Consider the following 12,906-nt stretch of genomic DNA (forward strand, 5'->3'; position numbering starts at 1 on the left):
TTAGTTTCAAGTACACAACATAGTGATTCAACAACCCTATTCGTTATGCTATGCTCACTAGTATAGCTACTGTCTGTCCCCATACAACACTATTACAATACCACTGACTATACTCCCTATGCTGTACCTTTCATCCCTATGACTTGTTCATTCCATAACTGGACACCTGTACCTCCCACTTCCCTTTACCCATTCTGCCCATCCCCCTACCCCTTGCCCCCTCCCTGCTGGCAACCACCAGTTGTTCTCTGTACTTATGGCTCTGTTTCTGCTTTTTCTGTTTGTTTGTTCATTTGTTTTGTTTTTTAGATTCCACATATAAGTGAAATCATATAGTATTTGTCTTTCTGTCTGATTTATTTCACTTAGCATAATACCCTCTAGGTCCATCCATGTCATCGCAAATGGCAAAATTCATTCTTTTTTTGGCTGAGTCATATTCCACTGTATAGCTATACCCCATCTTCTTTATCCAACCATCGATGGACACTTGGGATGCTCCCATATCTTGGCTACTGTAAATAACGCTGCAATAAACACAGGGATGCATATATTTTTTTTGAATTAGTGTTTTTGTTTTCTTTGGGTAAATACCCAGTAGTGGAATTACTGGATCATATGGCATTTCTGTTTTTAATTTTTTGAGGAACCTCCATACTGTTTTCCACAGTGCCTGCACCAAATTACATTCTCACCAACAGGGTGAGAGGATCCCTTTTCCTCCACATCCTCGCCAACACTGGTTATTTCTGGTCTTTTTGATACCAGACATTCTGACTGGTGTAAGGTGATACTTCACTGCAGTTTTGATTTGCATTTCCCTGATGATTATTGATGTTGAATCTTTTGCTCTTAAAGAACCCTTCTGACTTTTATTTGTATGAGCACTAGGTTGCTCACTCCTTCAAAATGTATTTATTGAGCACATACTATCTGGTAGGCACCATGCTAGGCTAGCTGATCCAATGGTAAACACAAGGTCCCTGTTCTCATGCAGTTTGAATAGAGGAGGAAGACTGACAGCAACAATGACGTGAAAAATGATGAGTATTAGGGTAAGAAATCATACAGCAAACAGATATGACCTTATTTAAGGGACAGAAAAGGCCTCCCTAAAAATGCAATGTTTAAAAATAAACCCAGGGGTGCATGGGTGGCTCAGTCGGTTAAGTGACCAACTCTTGATTTTTGGCTCAAGTCATGATCTCAGGGTGGTGAGATTTAACCCCTCTTCAGGGTCCATGCTCAGTGGGGAATCTACTTGAGATTCTCTCTCTCCCTCTCCCTTTGCCCACTGCCCTGCTTGTGTGCTCTCTTTCTCTCAAATAAATAAACAGATCTTAAAGAAAAAAAACCCGAAGACAGAGGAGAAAGAAGAGGAAGAGAATTCTAAGAAAAGGAAATAGTACCCACAAAAACGTAAAGGACAGAACGTACAGTGAATATAAGGAACTGAATAAAGTTCAGAATGGTTAGAACGTCAGGATAGGCAGGGCCTTAAAGTGTATATTATTCTAAGGCTTTATTCCATGGATAAGAAGAATAGAGGAGGAATGACACAAAACTTCAGATTTATAATTTCTGAAGATCAATATATTTTCCTTATTGCAGTCAGAACAGAAGGGAAAAAGAATGGATGCAGGAGATGATAGAGATGAGCTCTATGTAAAGAACTATGATTTCTATGTAAAGAACTTCCTCATCCCTCTTTGTTCCTTCTCAGACACCTTCAATATATCATTTTCTTCTGCCACCACTCTAACAGTACAGCATTTCCTCAACTCTCCTATAAACTCTCTTGGGTGACCTCACCTATATTTCATAGGTACCACCCCATAAAGTGATGATGACTCCCAAACCTGTATCCCCAGTTCATCTCTCAAGGCCAGAGCTACATTTCCTACCATCTATTAGACATACCCACCAATGCAATGCCATATGTCTAAAACCAGACACAAGATCCAGACCCACACATTTAGTATTTTCTAATTTTGTTGATGGCAGCAATATTATCACCCAAGTCAGAATTTTAAATGCCACTGATTACTTGTCCCCCCCCCCAATTAATCATCAGGTAATTCTGATCATCTTCTAAATATGACTCAAATCCATCCCTTCCTTTTATCTCCAGTTCCAGAACCTAAATTTAGGCTTGCATGAACTCTCATTTGGATTATTCAATAACTGGTCTTTATACTTCCAGCAACTGTACCTAATCCATCCTCTACAACATGAGAGATTCTCTTCTTCAGTGTCTCTTCAGTTTATAGGAAGAAATCCAAATTCTTTGACATGACATATAAGGTCCATTATCTGGCCCTTTTTTTCCAGAAAATAGCCCATGTTCTCCATCTATGACATTTCTGCTATATTTGGTCACACCAAATCTGCAGATGCAGATCCCTCAAAATTCATCATGGTTTCTCAAGATGCCAGGTGTTTGCATCCACTATTCCCATAGCCTGAAATATCTTTCCCATCTTGTCCACCTGAAAATCACTCTGCATTCTTTTACAATCCAGTTAATGCCCCTTCCTCTGTTAACCCTCCCTAGTTCACATCAGAGTTCTTTCTCCTCTCCTCCCTTCCCCTATTCCCAGGAAAAACAGAATTAGGTATTTGACTTCACTTCTACTATAGCACTTCCACTATTATAACTGTTTACATATCTGTTTTCCTGACTAAATTATAAGTTCCTTGTTGATAGTGTACTTTTTCTTTCTTGTGTCTCCCTCCCCATACCTTAACATCCAATTGGCATCCAATAAATATTTCCAGAATAAATGAATCTTGGGGCACCTGGGTGGCTCAGTCGTTAAGCGTCTGCCTTTGGCTCAGGTCATAATCCCAGGGTCCTGGGATTGAGCCCCGCATTGGGCTCCCTGCTCAGCGGGAAGCCTACTTCTCCCTCTCCCACTCCCCCTGCTTGTGTTCCTTCTTTTGCTGTGTCTCTCTCTGTCAAATAAATAAATAAAATCTTAATTAAAAAAAAAAGAATAAATGAATCTATACAATGGGATCCTGAAATATGCGTCAAAATGCCTCAAGTCATTCCAGAATTGTGACTTCTGGCTTAAGGGAGAGAAAAGGAGGGTATATATAAAAGAGGGATTTGTCCCAGTGGACCCAGTTCATCCAGCACCCAGAAGAACCCATGAAAGTTTTAAAACTACATGACAAAGATTTCCATATAAATTATACATTATTTATAATTGCAAAAAAATTTTTCTAATTGAAAACAAATATGAACCTTAGAATGAGTCACCAAATGAGTGTTTGTTCAATAGATCATTTAAAAATGGTATTTTTGAAGAATATTTAATGACCAGGGAAAATGCTAGCCATTCCTATTCAAGTAGAAAAAAAAGATATACATTGTGATCCTTGTTTTATAAAAGCCATTTTTAGAAACATATTGGTTTAAAAACAGGAAAAGAGCCTGAAATAAACTATATTGAATTATTAACTGTGTTATCTCTGGGCAATTTTCTATAACTAATATCATTCAACAAATACTTATTGAGCATCTATCTCTCACACAGTGATGAACCAGAGACATCTATTCCTTCCCTCCTGTAGCTAGACATGTCATACTTGTATAATCAATCAGAAAAAGCACGCAGATTAGAAAAAAAATACATGGGTTTGCCCACTCTGAATTTATAGCCCACAAAAGTTAAAAAAAAAAGATTCCTAGACCTTCTCTGGAATAGAGGTTGGGAACAATTTTGATTCAAATATTTTGATATCCCAGGGTCCTGGGATCGAGCCCCCCGTCGGGCTCCCCGCTTAGCGGGGAGTCTGCTTCTCCCTCTCCCTCTGCCTGCCTCTCTGCCTACTTGTGCTCTCTATCTAATCTGTCAAATAAATAAATAAAATTAAAAAAAAATATTTTGATAAAGACCACCTCAATGGCTTGTATTGTTAATTATAAACTATATCATGATACTATAATTGTCTAGATCATTTGACATGTCTAGTTCTTCTGTGGACAGAAGGTAGTGAAAACACTAAATCTCCAGACTTCCTCTTCCTGTTGGCAGATTTAAATATTAACATTAATTACAAATAAAATTTACTCAGCTGAAATTTAATCCTTCACCCATCTTCCACCTCATTTCTTTTTTTGTTTCTTTCCCCTCTACCATTTCCTGCTCTTGCTCTATTTATCTAAAAGAATTCTTATCTTTTCAACCAGGGAATAGCCAGTTCAAGATTGAACTCTCCCCTACTAGAGATTCTCAGCGAAGACAGGAGCTTCAGAGGGGATCTGTGTTTTTGAAGAGCATATATATAATTCACAAAGAGTCTCAAAGCTGTAGTCCTTTTAAAGCTTGTACTTCATAAGATACTTGCTTTTCCTGGTAAGAATAAAATCCTGCTCCAGACAGTTGCTATAGTTGTAATATTTATTTAAAAAAGTAGATAATACCCGACTAGAAGAGCAACTAACTTACCTTCATTATTCTTCACTGTTATTATTTTACTAGTTTATATCACTGACTGAAAATACTTTTTTTTTTTTTTTTTTTTTTTATTTATTTATTTGACAGAGAGACAGCGAGAGAGGGAACACAAGCAGGGGGAGTGGGAGAGGGAGAAGCAGGCTTCCCGCAGAGCAGGCAGCCCGATGTGGGGCTCGATCCCAGGACCCTGGGATCATGGCCTGAGCCGAAGGCAGACGCTTAACGACTGAGCCACCCAGGCGCCCCTCACTGACTGAAAATACTTCTAAAGCTTCCAAGGATTTTCAGCTCATCAGAAACACAGTGATAAACAGCAAAATTACTCTAACTGCTCTGAGCTTCAAAACTTCAGCACTACATTCTGAATGTTACGTGTTTTTAGGTTTATAAAAGTAAATACAAGCTGACACAATTCTGTAGGATTTAGACAGCTGAAAATGGGTATGCTATGAAATAGTTTTCCAGAAACAGTTTTCCTCGAGAACTCAAAACAATTAAAATTTGTACAAAAAATACATAGCAGGATATAATAGGCATTACATATTAACACAGAGTATTAAGTGCTAACTTAATGTTGTGATGTCAAAAGAATATGTCCCGACAACTAGGTGATAGAATTACTGAGAATTATTCATTCATTCATTCATCAAATTTTTAGCACTTACTCTGCACCAGGCATAATTCCAGGTACTGTTAGTGATAGAGAAATGAAAACAGATAAAACTCCTGCCCTCATGGAGTATGTTAGTGGATTGAAAAAGATAATAAACAAGAAAAAAGGAAAGATTATGTTACATGGTGATTACGTGCAAAGAAAAAAAAAATAAATCAGGAAAAAAAGATGGAGGGTTTAGCAAGGAGAGAGGGCAGAAGTCATGGCTGTCAGAGGAAAAACATTCTGAGCAGAGGAAATAGCTAGAACAAAGACCCAAAGGTAGGAAGATGCTTATTATATTTAAGGAAGAGCAAACAGGTCGGTGTGGCTAGAACAGAATGAAGAGGGGAAAGTAATAGATGGGGGGGAGAGGTAAAGGGGAACAGCTAGGGCTTCCTGGAGGAGCCTGTGAGGAAGGTTTTCATGGACAAGTAAGACAGCAACATTTGAAAAGGTGGGGGGGGGGGGGTGGAAGGTGATTCCAGGTAATTAGAACAAAGGAAAACAAGAACCAGGATTTTGAGGATGTTTAGGAATCAGAGGCTGACCAAGAATGGAATGAGTATACATGTGAATGTGAGAGAACATGAATGTGGTGAGGAAGGAGATGGGGCGGGGTGGAGGGGGTAGATGATGTATGATAAATATTCAGTCATTGACCCTCTGTTTAGGAGCTGTGGAAGAGAGACACAGGGCAGGGAGGCACCAGGGTCAAAGACAAGCATTAGCCTTCCCTTTAACACAACCCTTTGCTTTTCCTGGCAAGAATAAAATCCTGTTCCAGAGAGTTGCTTTAGTTATTATATTTATTTAAAAAAAAAAAAAAAGGGTGGATTATTTTGAGATTTTTGTGGGGAAAACACTTTAAATTTTCTTGTAGTAGGAAGAAGAGAAAATATACAAGAACTGGAATTTAGACTATTTTGTTAACATGAACTGAATTGAACTTATCTAATACATAGTGAATCATAAGATGAAAATGACTAAAAAGTAGGACTGAGAAGGCAAAATAGGAATTTCAACTTTTTAAAGCGCCTTCCACAAAATGGCTAATTCATGGCTAAACAATGAAGAGTTAATTACCTCTAATTCTACATAAAGAGGATTCTGTTTTTATTATCCACTTTGAATTCAAAGGTATTCACAGGGCAAGAACTGGGACCTTCCTCATAGTTCAACATCCCATACCTAGAACAGTGCCTACATAGAAGATTCAAATGCCCTTTTAATGAATAAAAAGCCTACCCATCACAGTCCATTTCAGTCAAATGACACAGTGCTAGAGTTGTCATATACCACCTTGAATCATTATTATTAATGGAATAACAAAAGCAGAAAAAGAGAAAAAAGGGATGTTTTCTTTCCATTTTGCCATCTGTGCAATACAACGACATACCCCAGAGGAGTCGACAGTAAATTACCCATATGACAGAAGGCCATTTCAGCTATATACAGGAGTGTTGTTTGGAATAATGGGATATATATCATGATTAAATCCAGTAAACAAAGCTGTTGCAAAAATCAAAGGAAATTTCCCTTAATATAGCCATATGAATTGCATTAACGCTCCTTTTGAAATAGAAAACAAAAAGCATAAAGCAATCTGAAACAATCTCTTTCCTTTTAATCCTTCAAGAACTCAATGGATTTAGGGAATTCAGTTTGCTTCTCTATAACTCTTCTTTAATCCCAAATTAACAATACCTTACCCTCCCGTTTGTCTCAAATAATGCGAAAGAACACAATTAAAAACACAACAGCTCTTATCCCCTCTTGGTCATGGAATGTTCTAAATCCCTGAGAGAGGAACTGCTAAAGTAGGGGAAAAAAAAATCAACCAAATACAAATGATGAAACATCTGCCAGGAAAAGCAGAATTCTACACAGGATGTTTGTGCACACATCATTTTGATTAGTATTACACTGATTACAGTTAAAATTGACAGACCTGGTTTCATATGACTTTTTAAATCAAGCTCAACCACTTAATTTTTTTCTCTAAATGCAAATGTCTAATGTCAATATTGTTTCTCATCTACCGTCTTTCATGAAGCATTTTTCCATGCTAAGCCTAGTACATCCTCATGTGCTAGGGGATTCGAAGTTCCCTGGATACCACAAATAAACGTAAAAAGCCTTTATGCCACACAAAAAAAGTACAACAGTGATTTGCAACGGTGTGGTTAGTTTTACGTGTTGGTGGCGATCAGAGCAAGCAATGAATAGACAGGGTGCTCTGAGCTGAGTAAAAAAGAAACCCGTCCGCTTCATCCCCAAGATGCAACAATAAAGGCATCCTCCCCACGTCTCATACTTGACCAGAAAGTGGCCCTATTCCCGGGAGCCAGCCGACCGCAGGAAAGCAGCCCGGCTCGGGGCCGGGCCCGGCCTGCCTCACCTTATAGACGTCCCCGTAGGTGCCGCTGCCGACCCTCTGGACGAGCTCGTAGTCCTGCTGCGGGTTCCGCCTCAGGATGTCCGCGGCAGGCCGCAGCGGGGCCTCCATCTTCGCTCAGGGCCCGGCCCCCGCTGGCTCTGCCCGCGGCGCCCCGATTCCCGCTAACGAGGACGAGCGGCGCCGCTTCCCAACATGGAGCCTCTGCCCGCAGCTCCGCCTGCACGAGGGACGAGCAAAGGCTACAACCCGGAGCGGCCCAGCCCCTTCCCTTCCGCGCCGCCGGGGGCCGCGGTCAGGCGGGCCTGGGAGGGTCCACGGCGCCCCGCAGTCCCGTCCCGGGCGCGGCCCTTCCCCCTCCTGACCGCCCGCGAACAGCCCGGCCGGTCTCCCCGCCCGCCGGGGGCCTGGGGCCGGCTCGGTACCCGAGGGGGGCGGCCCGGCTCTTTGTTGAGCGCGGAGTCCCGCACCTACTTCCGCGCCGGCGCGCGCGTCCCGCTTCCCGGCACCCGCCGGCCACTCCAGGTCTTGCGCCGCCGCCTCCCACCGCACCGCACGTCCTCTCGCGGCGGCGGAGGCGCGTACCGTCGCCGCCGCCGCCGCCGCCGCACCACGTCCCCCACCCGGGGCTGCGTCACCGGGTGAAACGTTCCCGGCCAGCGTGGGTCGGCGCCCAGCGGCCCGCCCGAGCGCGCCGGCCGCGGGACCAGAGTGCCGCCCTGAGGCCTGCTCGGGACACGACACCCTCCCGGCCGCCAGGCCACCGCGCCCCCTGGCCGGGCGCGTCCTTTCGGGGCCCAGGCTGTGCTGCCCACTGAGATTACGGACGCCCCTGGGCATTCGTGAACCGACGGGCCTCCGGTAAACCGCCCCCCAGCTTCGTCAGGTAAATTTGGAGGGTGACGGGTAGAGGGAGAAGGGTGGGCACGAGGGCAGCCTTTCCAGTTCAACACGGAAAAGGTACGCTGAGGGCACTGGGCCAGAAGTAACCTGGCCGTGGGGCGCCAGGGAAGGAGGTGGGGGAGTGCCGGGTCAACTAAGGCGCGGCACACCCTACTGCACCTTCCTGTTTTGCAAATCATTCCCAGTGGGACCAGTTTGAGGCTTCCCTACACACCTGCACAACCTGTCTTCCACTGGGTTTTTCCACATTTCTGAGCCTCAGTGGCCTTTATCCCTGTTGGGCACACGCGGTGCCTCACCGCGGGGATTGCTCCTTGAATGAGATCCGGAGTTCTGCAGAAGCTAAAACAAGAGCAGAGACCACAACGTGATTCTGGATCTAGGACCTTCTCAGTATGTGTCTGGGGCAAGACATCATTATTTGGCAATATCTCAGTATCGTTATCTGCAGCTTGAAGAGAATAAGGTTTTGCATCTGACACCTCGGAAAGTGTTGATAAGGCACTTTACAGGATTATGAAGAGGGTTATCAAATAGAAGAGGTTGTAAAATAATTCGCAGTGCACAGAATATGGAACAGGAGTTCGAGGAAGTAATTTGGCTGATGTTTCACAAACTATTTTGCAGTTTCAGTTCCAGTCCTGTTCTGAAGGTAGAAATAAAGTTGCCAGATTTATGTATCCTGGCAAAGATATTTCTGGAGTTCAGTAGAGGTTTTGAGCATAAAAGCCAGATAACACTCAGCCAATGCATTTAGTAACTGAAAAATCACAAAAGAGCAAGTTGCAGATGTTGGCTTGTGGTTTTGAACATTCAATTCAGTTCTGTTCTTGGGTAATATACTCCTTGTTGGTGATCATTGTAATTAATTGTATAATGCAGAAATTAAATTTACACCTTAACAGGACAAGGAATATATGTATTTTCTTGTGCTTCATGCACAAAGGGCACTTATTTAGGGAACATAAGTAAGCTCAGACTTACATGCTCTATGGACAAAGCCTATGTGTTTGCTGCATTGAAAAAATTGTTGAAGAACAGTTCCTTCTTTCAAAGCTTCTTGGCACTTGTTTTGGTGGGCACATACTTTTGGCTTCAATGACTCAAAATCTTTTCAAATGTTCTATTGGTATCCTAGTACTTGTTTACTGTCATAGATTCTTTTTTTCTTCCTTTGACCCTATAAGCATTGATCCTTTCTCTAGTCTGAAATTTATTCTTACTTATTTATACTTGCATTATTCCAGAGAATTTGAGGCAGCATACAGAAAATACATACTATACCACAAAATAGAAATAAGTAAACGAAGAAATAGGTATGCTGTTGAAGAGAGGGAAAATAGGATACCAAACAATGCAGCAAATTGGCCAGAGAGTTTTATAGTGTTTTTGAGATCACAATGAAGCAATTGATCAAGAGAGGCACATCTTGTCCTGATCTGAAGACTTTAGAAAAGTTTACCTCATGAGCCTTCATAAAGTGAAAACTCTGAATTCCCAATTTGGAACAAGGATAAATGTCTGGTAATCCTTCAAGCATGTTATTCTTGAAACACAATGTTTGATATGAATTGGGCAATAAAAAGTTTAAGGTCATAGGCTTCAACAAGACTCTGGAGTGCAGATATTTTTATGTTGCCAGCAATGGCAGATCCATATGCTTTGACCATCAACCCAGAGGTGGATAGCATGGAAAAAATTGAAATTCTATGTGGTGGTTAAAAAATGTGTCTGTTATAATCATTACTTGTACCACAATTGATGCAAAGAGGAAAACATTTGCTTTATTCCAACTCCAAAAGAATCTTAAGGATTTTAAAATACTGGTTGAGTTCATTTAAATAAGATCAGTGAATTCATAGCTGATGGGTTAAATATTATACGGTTGGTAGAGAAATTCAAGTTCAATTTCCATAAAATAAACATATGGTACATAAATTTAGTTTTACATTGTAAACAATTAAGCACATAGTTTCAATAATAAAGAAAAAATGTGGTGGGGCGCTTGGATGGCTCAGTCGTTAAGTGTCTGCCTTCAGCTTGGGTCATGATCCCAGGGCTCTGGGATCGAGCCCTACATCGGGCTCCCTGCTCTATGGGAAGCCTGCTTCTTCCTCTCCCACACCCCCTGCTTGTGTTCCCTCTCTCGCTGTGTCTCTCTCTGTCAAATAAATAAATAAAATCTTAAAAAAAAATAATGTGGGGCACCTGGGTGGCTTAGTCGGTTAAGCATCTGCCTTTGGCTCAGGTCAAGATCTCAGGGTCCTGGGATCAGCCCCAAAGGAGCTCTTTGCTCAGCGGGGAGTCTGCTTCTCCCTCTCCCTCTGTGCTCGCTCTCCCTCTGTGCTTGCTCTCACTCTCTCTCTCAAATAAATAAATAAAATCTTTTTTAAAAATCTTAAAAAAATAATAGTAGTAAATATTACTAAATAAATAAAATTTTGTATTATATTACTAAGTAAAAGTAATATAATAATAAAAGTAATAATTAAAAAATTGTAGCTAACAGGAGAGTTTCTTACAAACTACCCAATATTATAACAAGGTATGGAATAAGAATAGATATAGCTTGATAGGCCCTTCATCGCAGCCTCAATATCATATATTCATTGTGTCTTCATAATATCTGACATGTAAACATCTTCCAGGTTTTACTCTTATCTACATAACAACCTATAATGGTTTGCTCTGTGCTTTGTAGTGTTTTCCGTTCTTTCAAAGTTCTTTAGTAAAATGCTAATTATAATCGGTGGCTTCTGGTTTCAACTTTAGCCAACGCTGAATTAAAAAAAAATTGGGGACTTAAAATTTTTTAACTTCTAGGTAGAAGTTAGTAAGCTTCACAACTTACTATCCAAACAGAAAGGCTAATTAAAACTCTCAAGTGTGACAGAACAGAGCATGAGGACAGTAATTTTTGTGTATGGAACATATAGGCTTAACCTATATAATCTCCTGATGAACCTTCCAGCATAAACTAGTTGCAAAATGTAACTCTGTGTAATTGAGTTTATTGCTCCATAGATTTGTTAGATATAAATTAATTAAATTTTGGAAGACATCTGCCACAGTTATGATTTAGATTTTCAAATAGTTCAGCTATTCTTTCTGTTATTAGTTAGGGTCAGTTGTCTATTGAAGAACCATATTTTCCAAGTATAGAAAAATTCTGTTTTGCCCTGGACAGCAATAGAACATGTATCTCATTCAGAATCAGTATCAGGTCATTATGATGGGAATTTTAAAAAAGAAGAATTAGGGGTGCCTGACTGGCTCTGTTGGTGGAACTTGCGACTCTTGATCTCAGGGTTGTAGGCTTGAGCCCTACTTGAGGGTAGCAATTACTTAAAATCTTTAAAAATATATGAATAAATAAAATTTAAAAAAATAGAAAAAGAAGACTTGAGGAAGGCAATGCACATTCCATTTTTATCCAGCTTGAAATGATCATCTGATATGTTAAAATGCTTTTTTTATTAATCTTGACTCCCAGGGTGGATTTTAGGTTTTAATGAGGACTGGTAGCAGTGTTCTTGTATTCAGTTCACAATTTGGTCCTGTCTGCAAATTCAGTAGCTAAGAAAAAAAATGTAAGTTATAAATAATCATATGTTGTTCCTTGTTGATTTCCTCACAGTATAATAAGTATAACATTCAGAAGGGATGCTTGAAGTTTGCTCACACCTCATATAAACTAGTGTTCTGAGAAGCCCTAATGTACAGAAGAGACTACCTTGCCTGGCTGTGGCCCTGTCCTACAGCTGTATTGCTCTTAGAGGATTCTAACTAGCTCTCTTTTTCCTTGCCCCTTTAAGCCGAGTATGATAACGGCATTCCGCTGTTGCTGGTCTCACGGTGTTTCACTCTCCCTTATTGGTTCCTTTAACCCTGTCCTCATTTTTATAAATAGTCCTTTCATTAGATTCTCTTTCTGTGCTGTATCTCTCTTATCAGAACCCTGATTGATAGTTACAGGAATTGGAAGAAGCCTCAGAAAAGAAACCCTTGCTTTGTGGGATGGTATTACTCACATAATCTGATGATTACCTGTATAAACTTCTTGCCACAGAAAATGAAACAATGGCATCACAATTACTGAAATAACCATCGGTAGTGGCAAGAGATGGAGTGTGATGGAGGGCGCAGCACTGGAAGACCAATCTCTTGCACTTAGCTGCTTTGATAGTGATGATTACTAAAATCATGGTGTCATTTGCTCTGATTGCCTCTGAGAGAATACATGGGAAAAAAGACAAATGGCCTGAATTCCAAACTTAAGGCATGAGTAGAAAATCAAAAAGCTTCTTTGACAGCTTTGAAGAAACATTTCTCATGTAGCTGCAGAGAAGATAATGGCTGAGAATCAAGCCCATGGCCGAATAGTAAAGGCTATCAAGTTGCAACATTAATTAAATGTGAGACCTAGATCTGTTATGCTAAGGTAAGATCCCTGGTAGAGCAGTATTGGGACCCTGCAACAGGGAATG

At 40.9% G+C, this 12,906-nt stretch overlaps 2 protein-coding genes across 9 annotated transcripts in view; one reads left to right on the plus strand and one right to left on the minus strand.

The window, feature by feature from the left end:
• MAP4K5 (mitogen-activated protein kinase kinase kinase kinase 5) overlaps window positions 1–8,122 on the minus strand; it is a 107,893-nt gene extending 99,771 nt beyond the window's left edge. For 4 of the 6 annotated variants that reach the window (XM_078053659.1, XM_078053656.1, XM_078053657.1 and 1 more), the window contains exons 1-2: window positions 7,987–8,122; window positions 7,520–7,736 (exon numbers count right to left, since the gene is read on the minus strand). In XM_078053659.1, coding sequence (XP_077909785.1) covers window positions 7,520–7,627 — 108 coding nt within the window. In that variant the 5' untranslated portion in view covers window positions 7,628–7,736; window positions 7,987–8,122. Of the gene's footprint in view, window positions 1–7,519; window positions 7,737–7,986 lie in introns of those variants that run through there. The other 2 variants (XM_078053655.1, XM_078053658.1) reach the window with 2 other exon arrangements.
• Window positions 8,123–8,217: 95 nt separating this feature from the next.
• Window positions 8,218–12,906, plus strand: part of ATL1 (atlastin GTPase 1) — an 81,544-nt gene continuing 76,855 nt past the window's right edge. For all 3 annotated transcript variants that reach the window (XM_036110784.2, XM_036110770.2, XM_036110774.2), the window contains exon 1: window positions 8,218–8,402. The gene's annotated coding sequence lies outside the window, so the exon portion shown is untranslated. The remainder of the gene's footprint in view (window positions 8,403–12,906) is intronic.

The sequence above is a fragment of the Halichoerus grypus genome, chromosome 8 (genome assembly GCF_964656455.1).
Source record: "Halichoerus grypus chromosome 8, mHalGry1.hap1.1, whole genome shotgun sequence".
In the NCBI taxonomy this organism is placed as follows: domain Eukaryota; kingdom Metazoa; phylum Chordata; class Mammalia; order Carnivora; family Phocidae; genus Halichoerus; species Halichoerus grypus.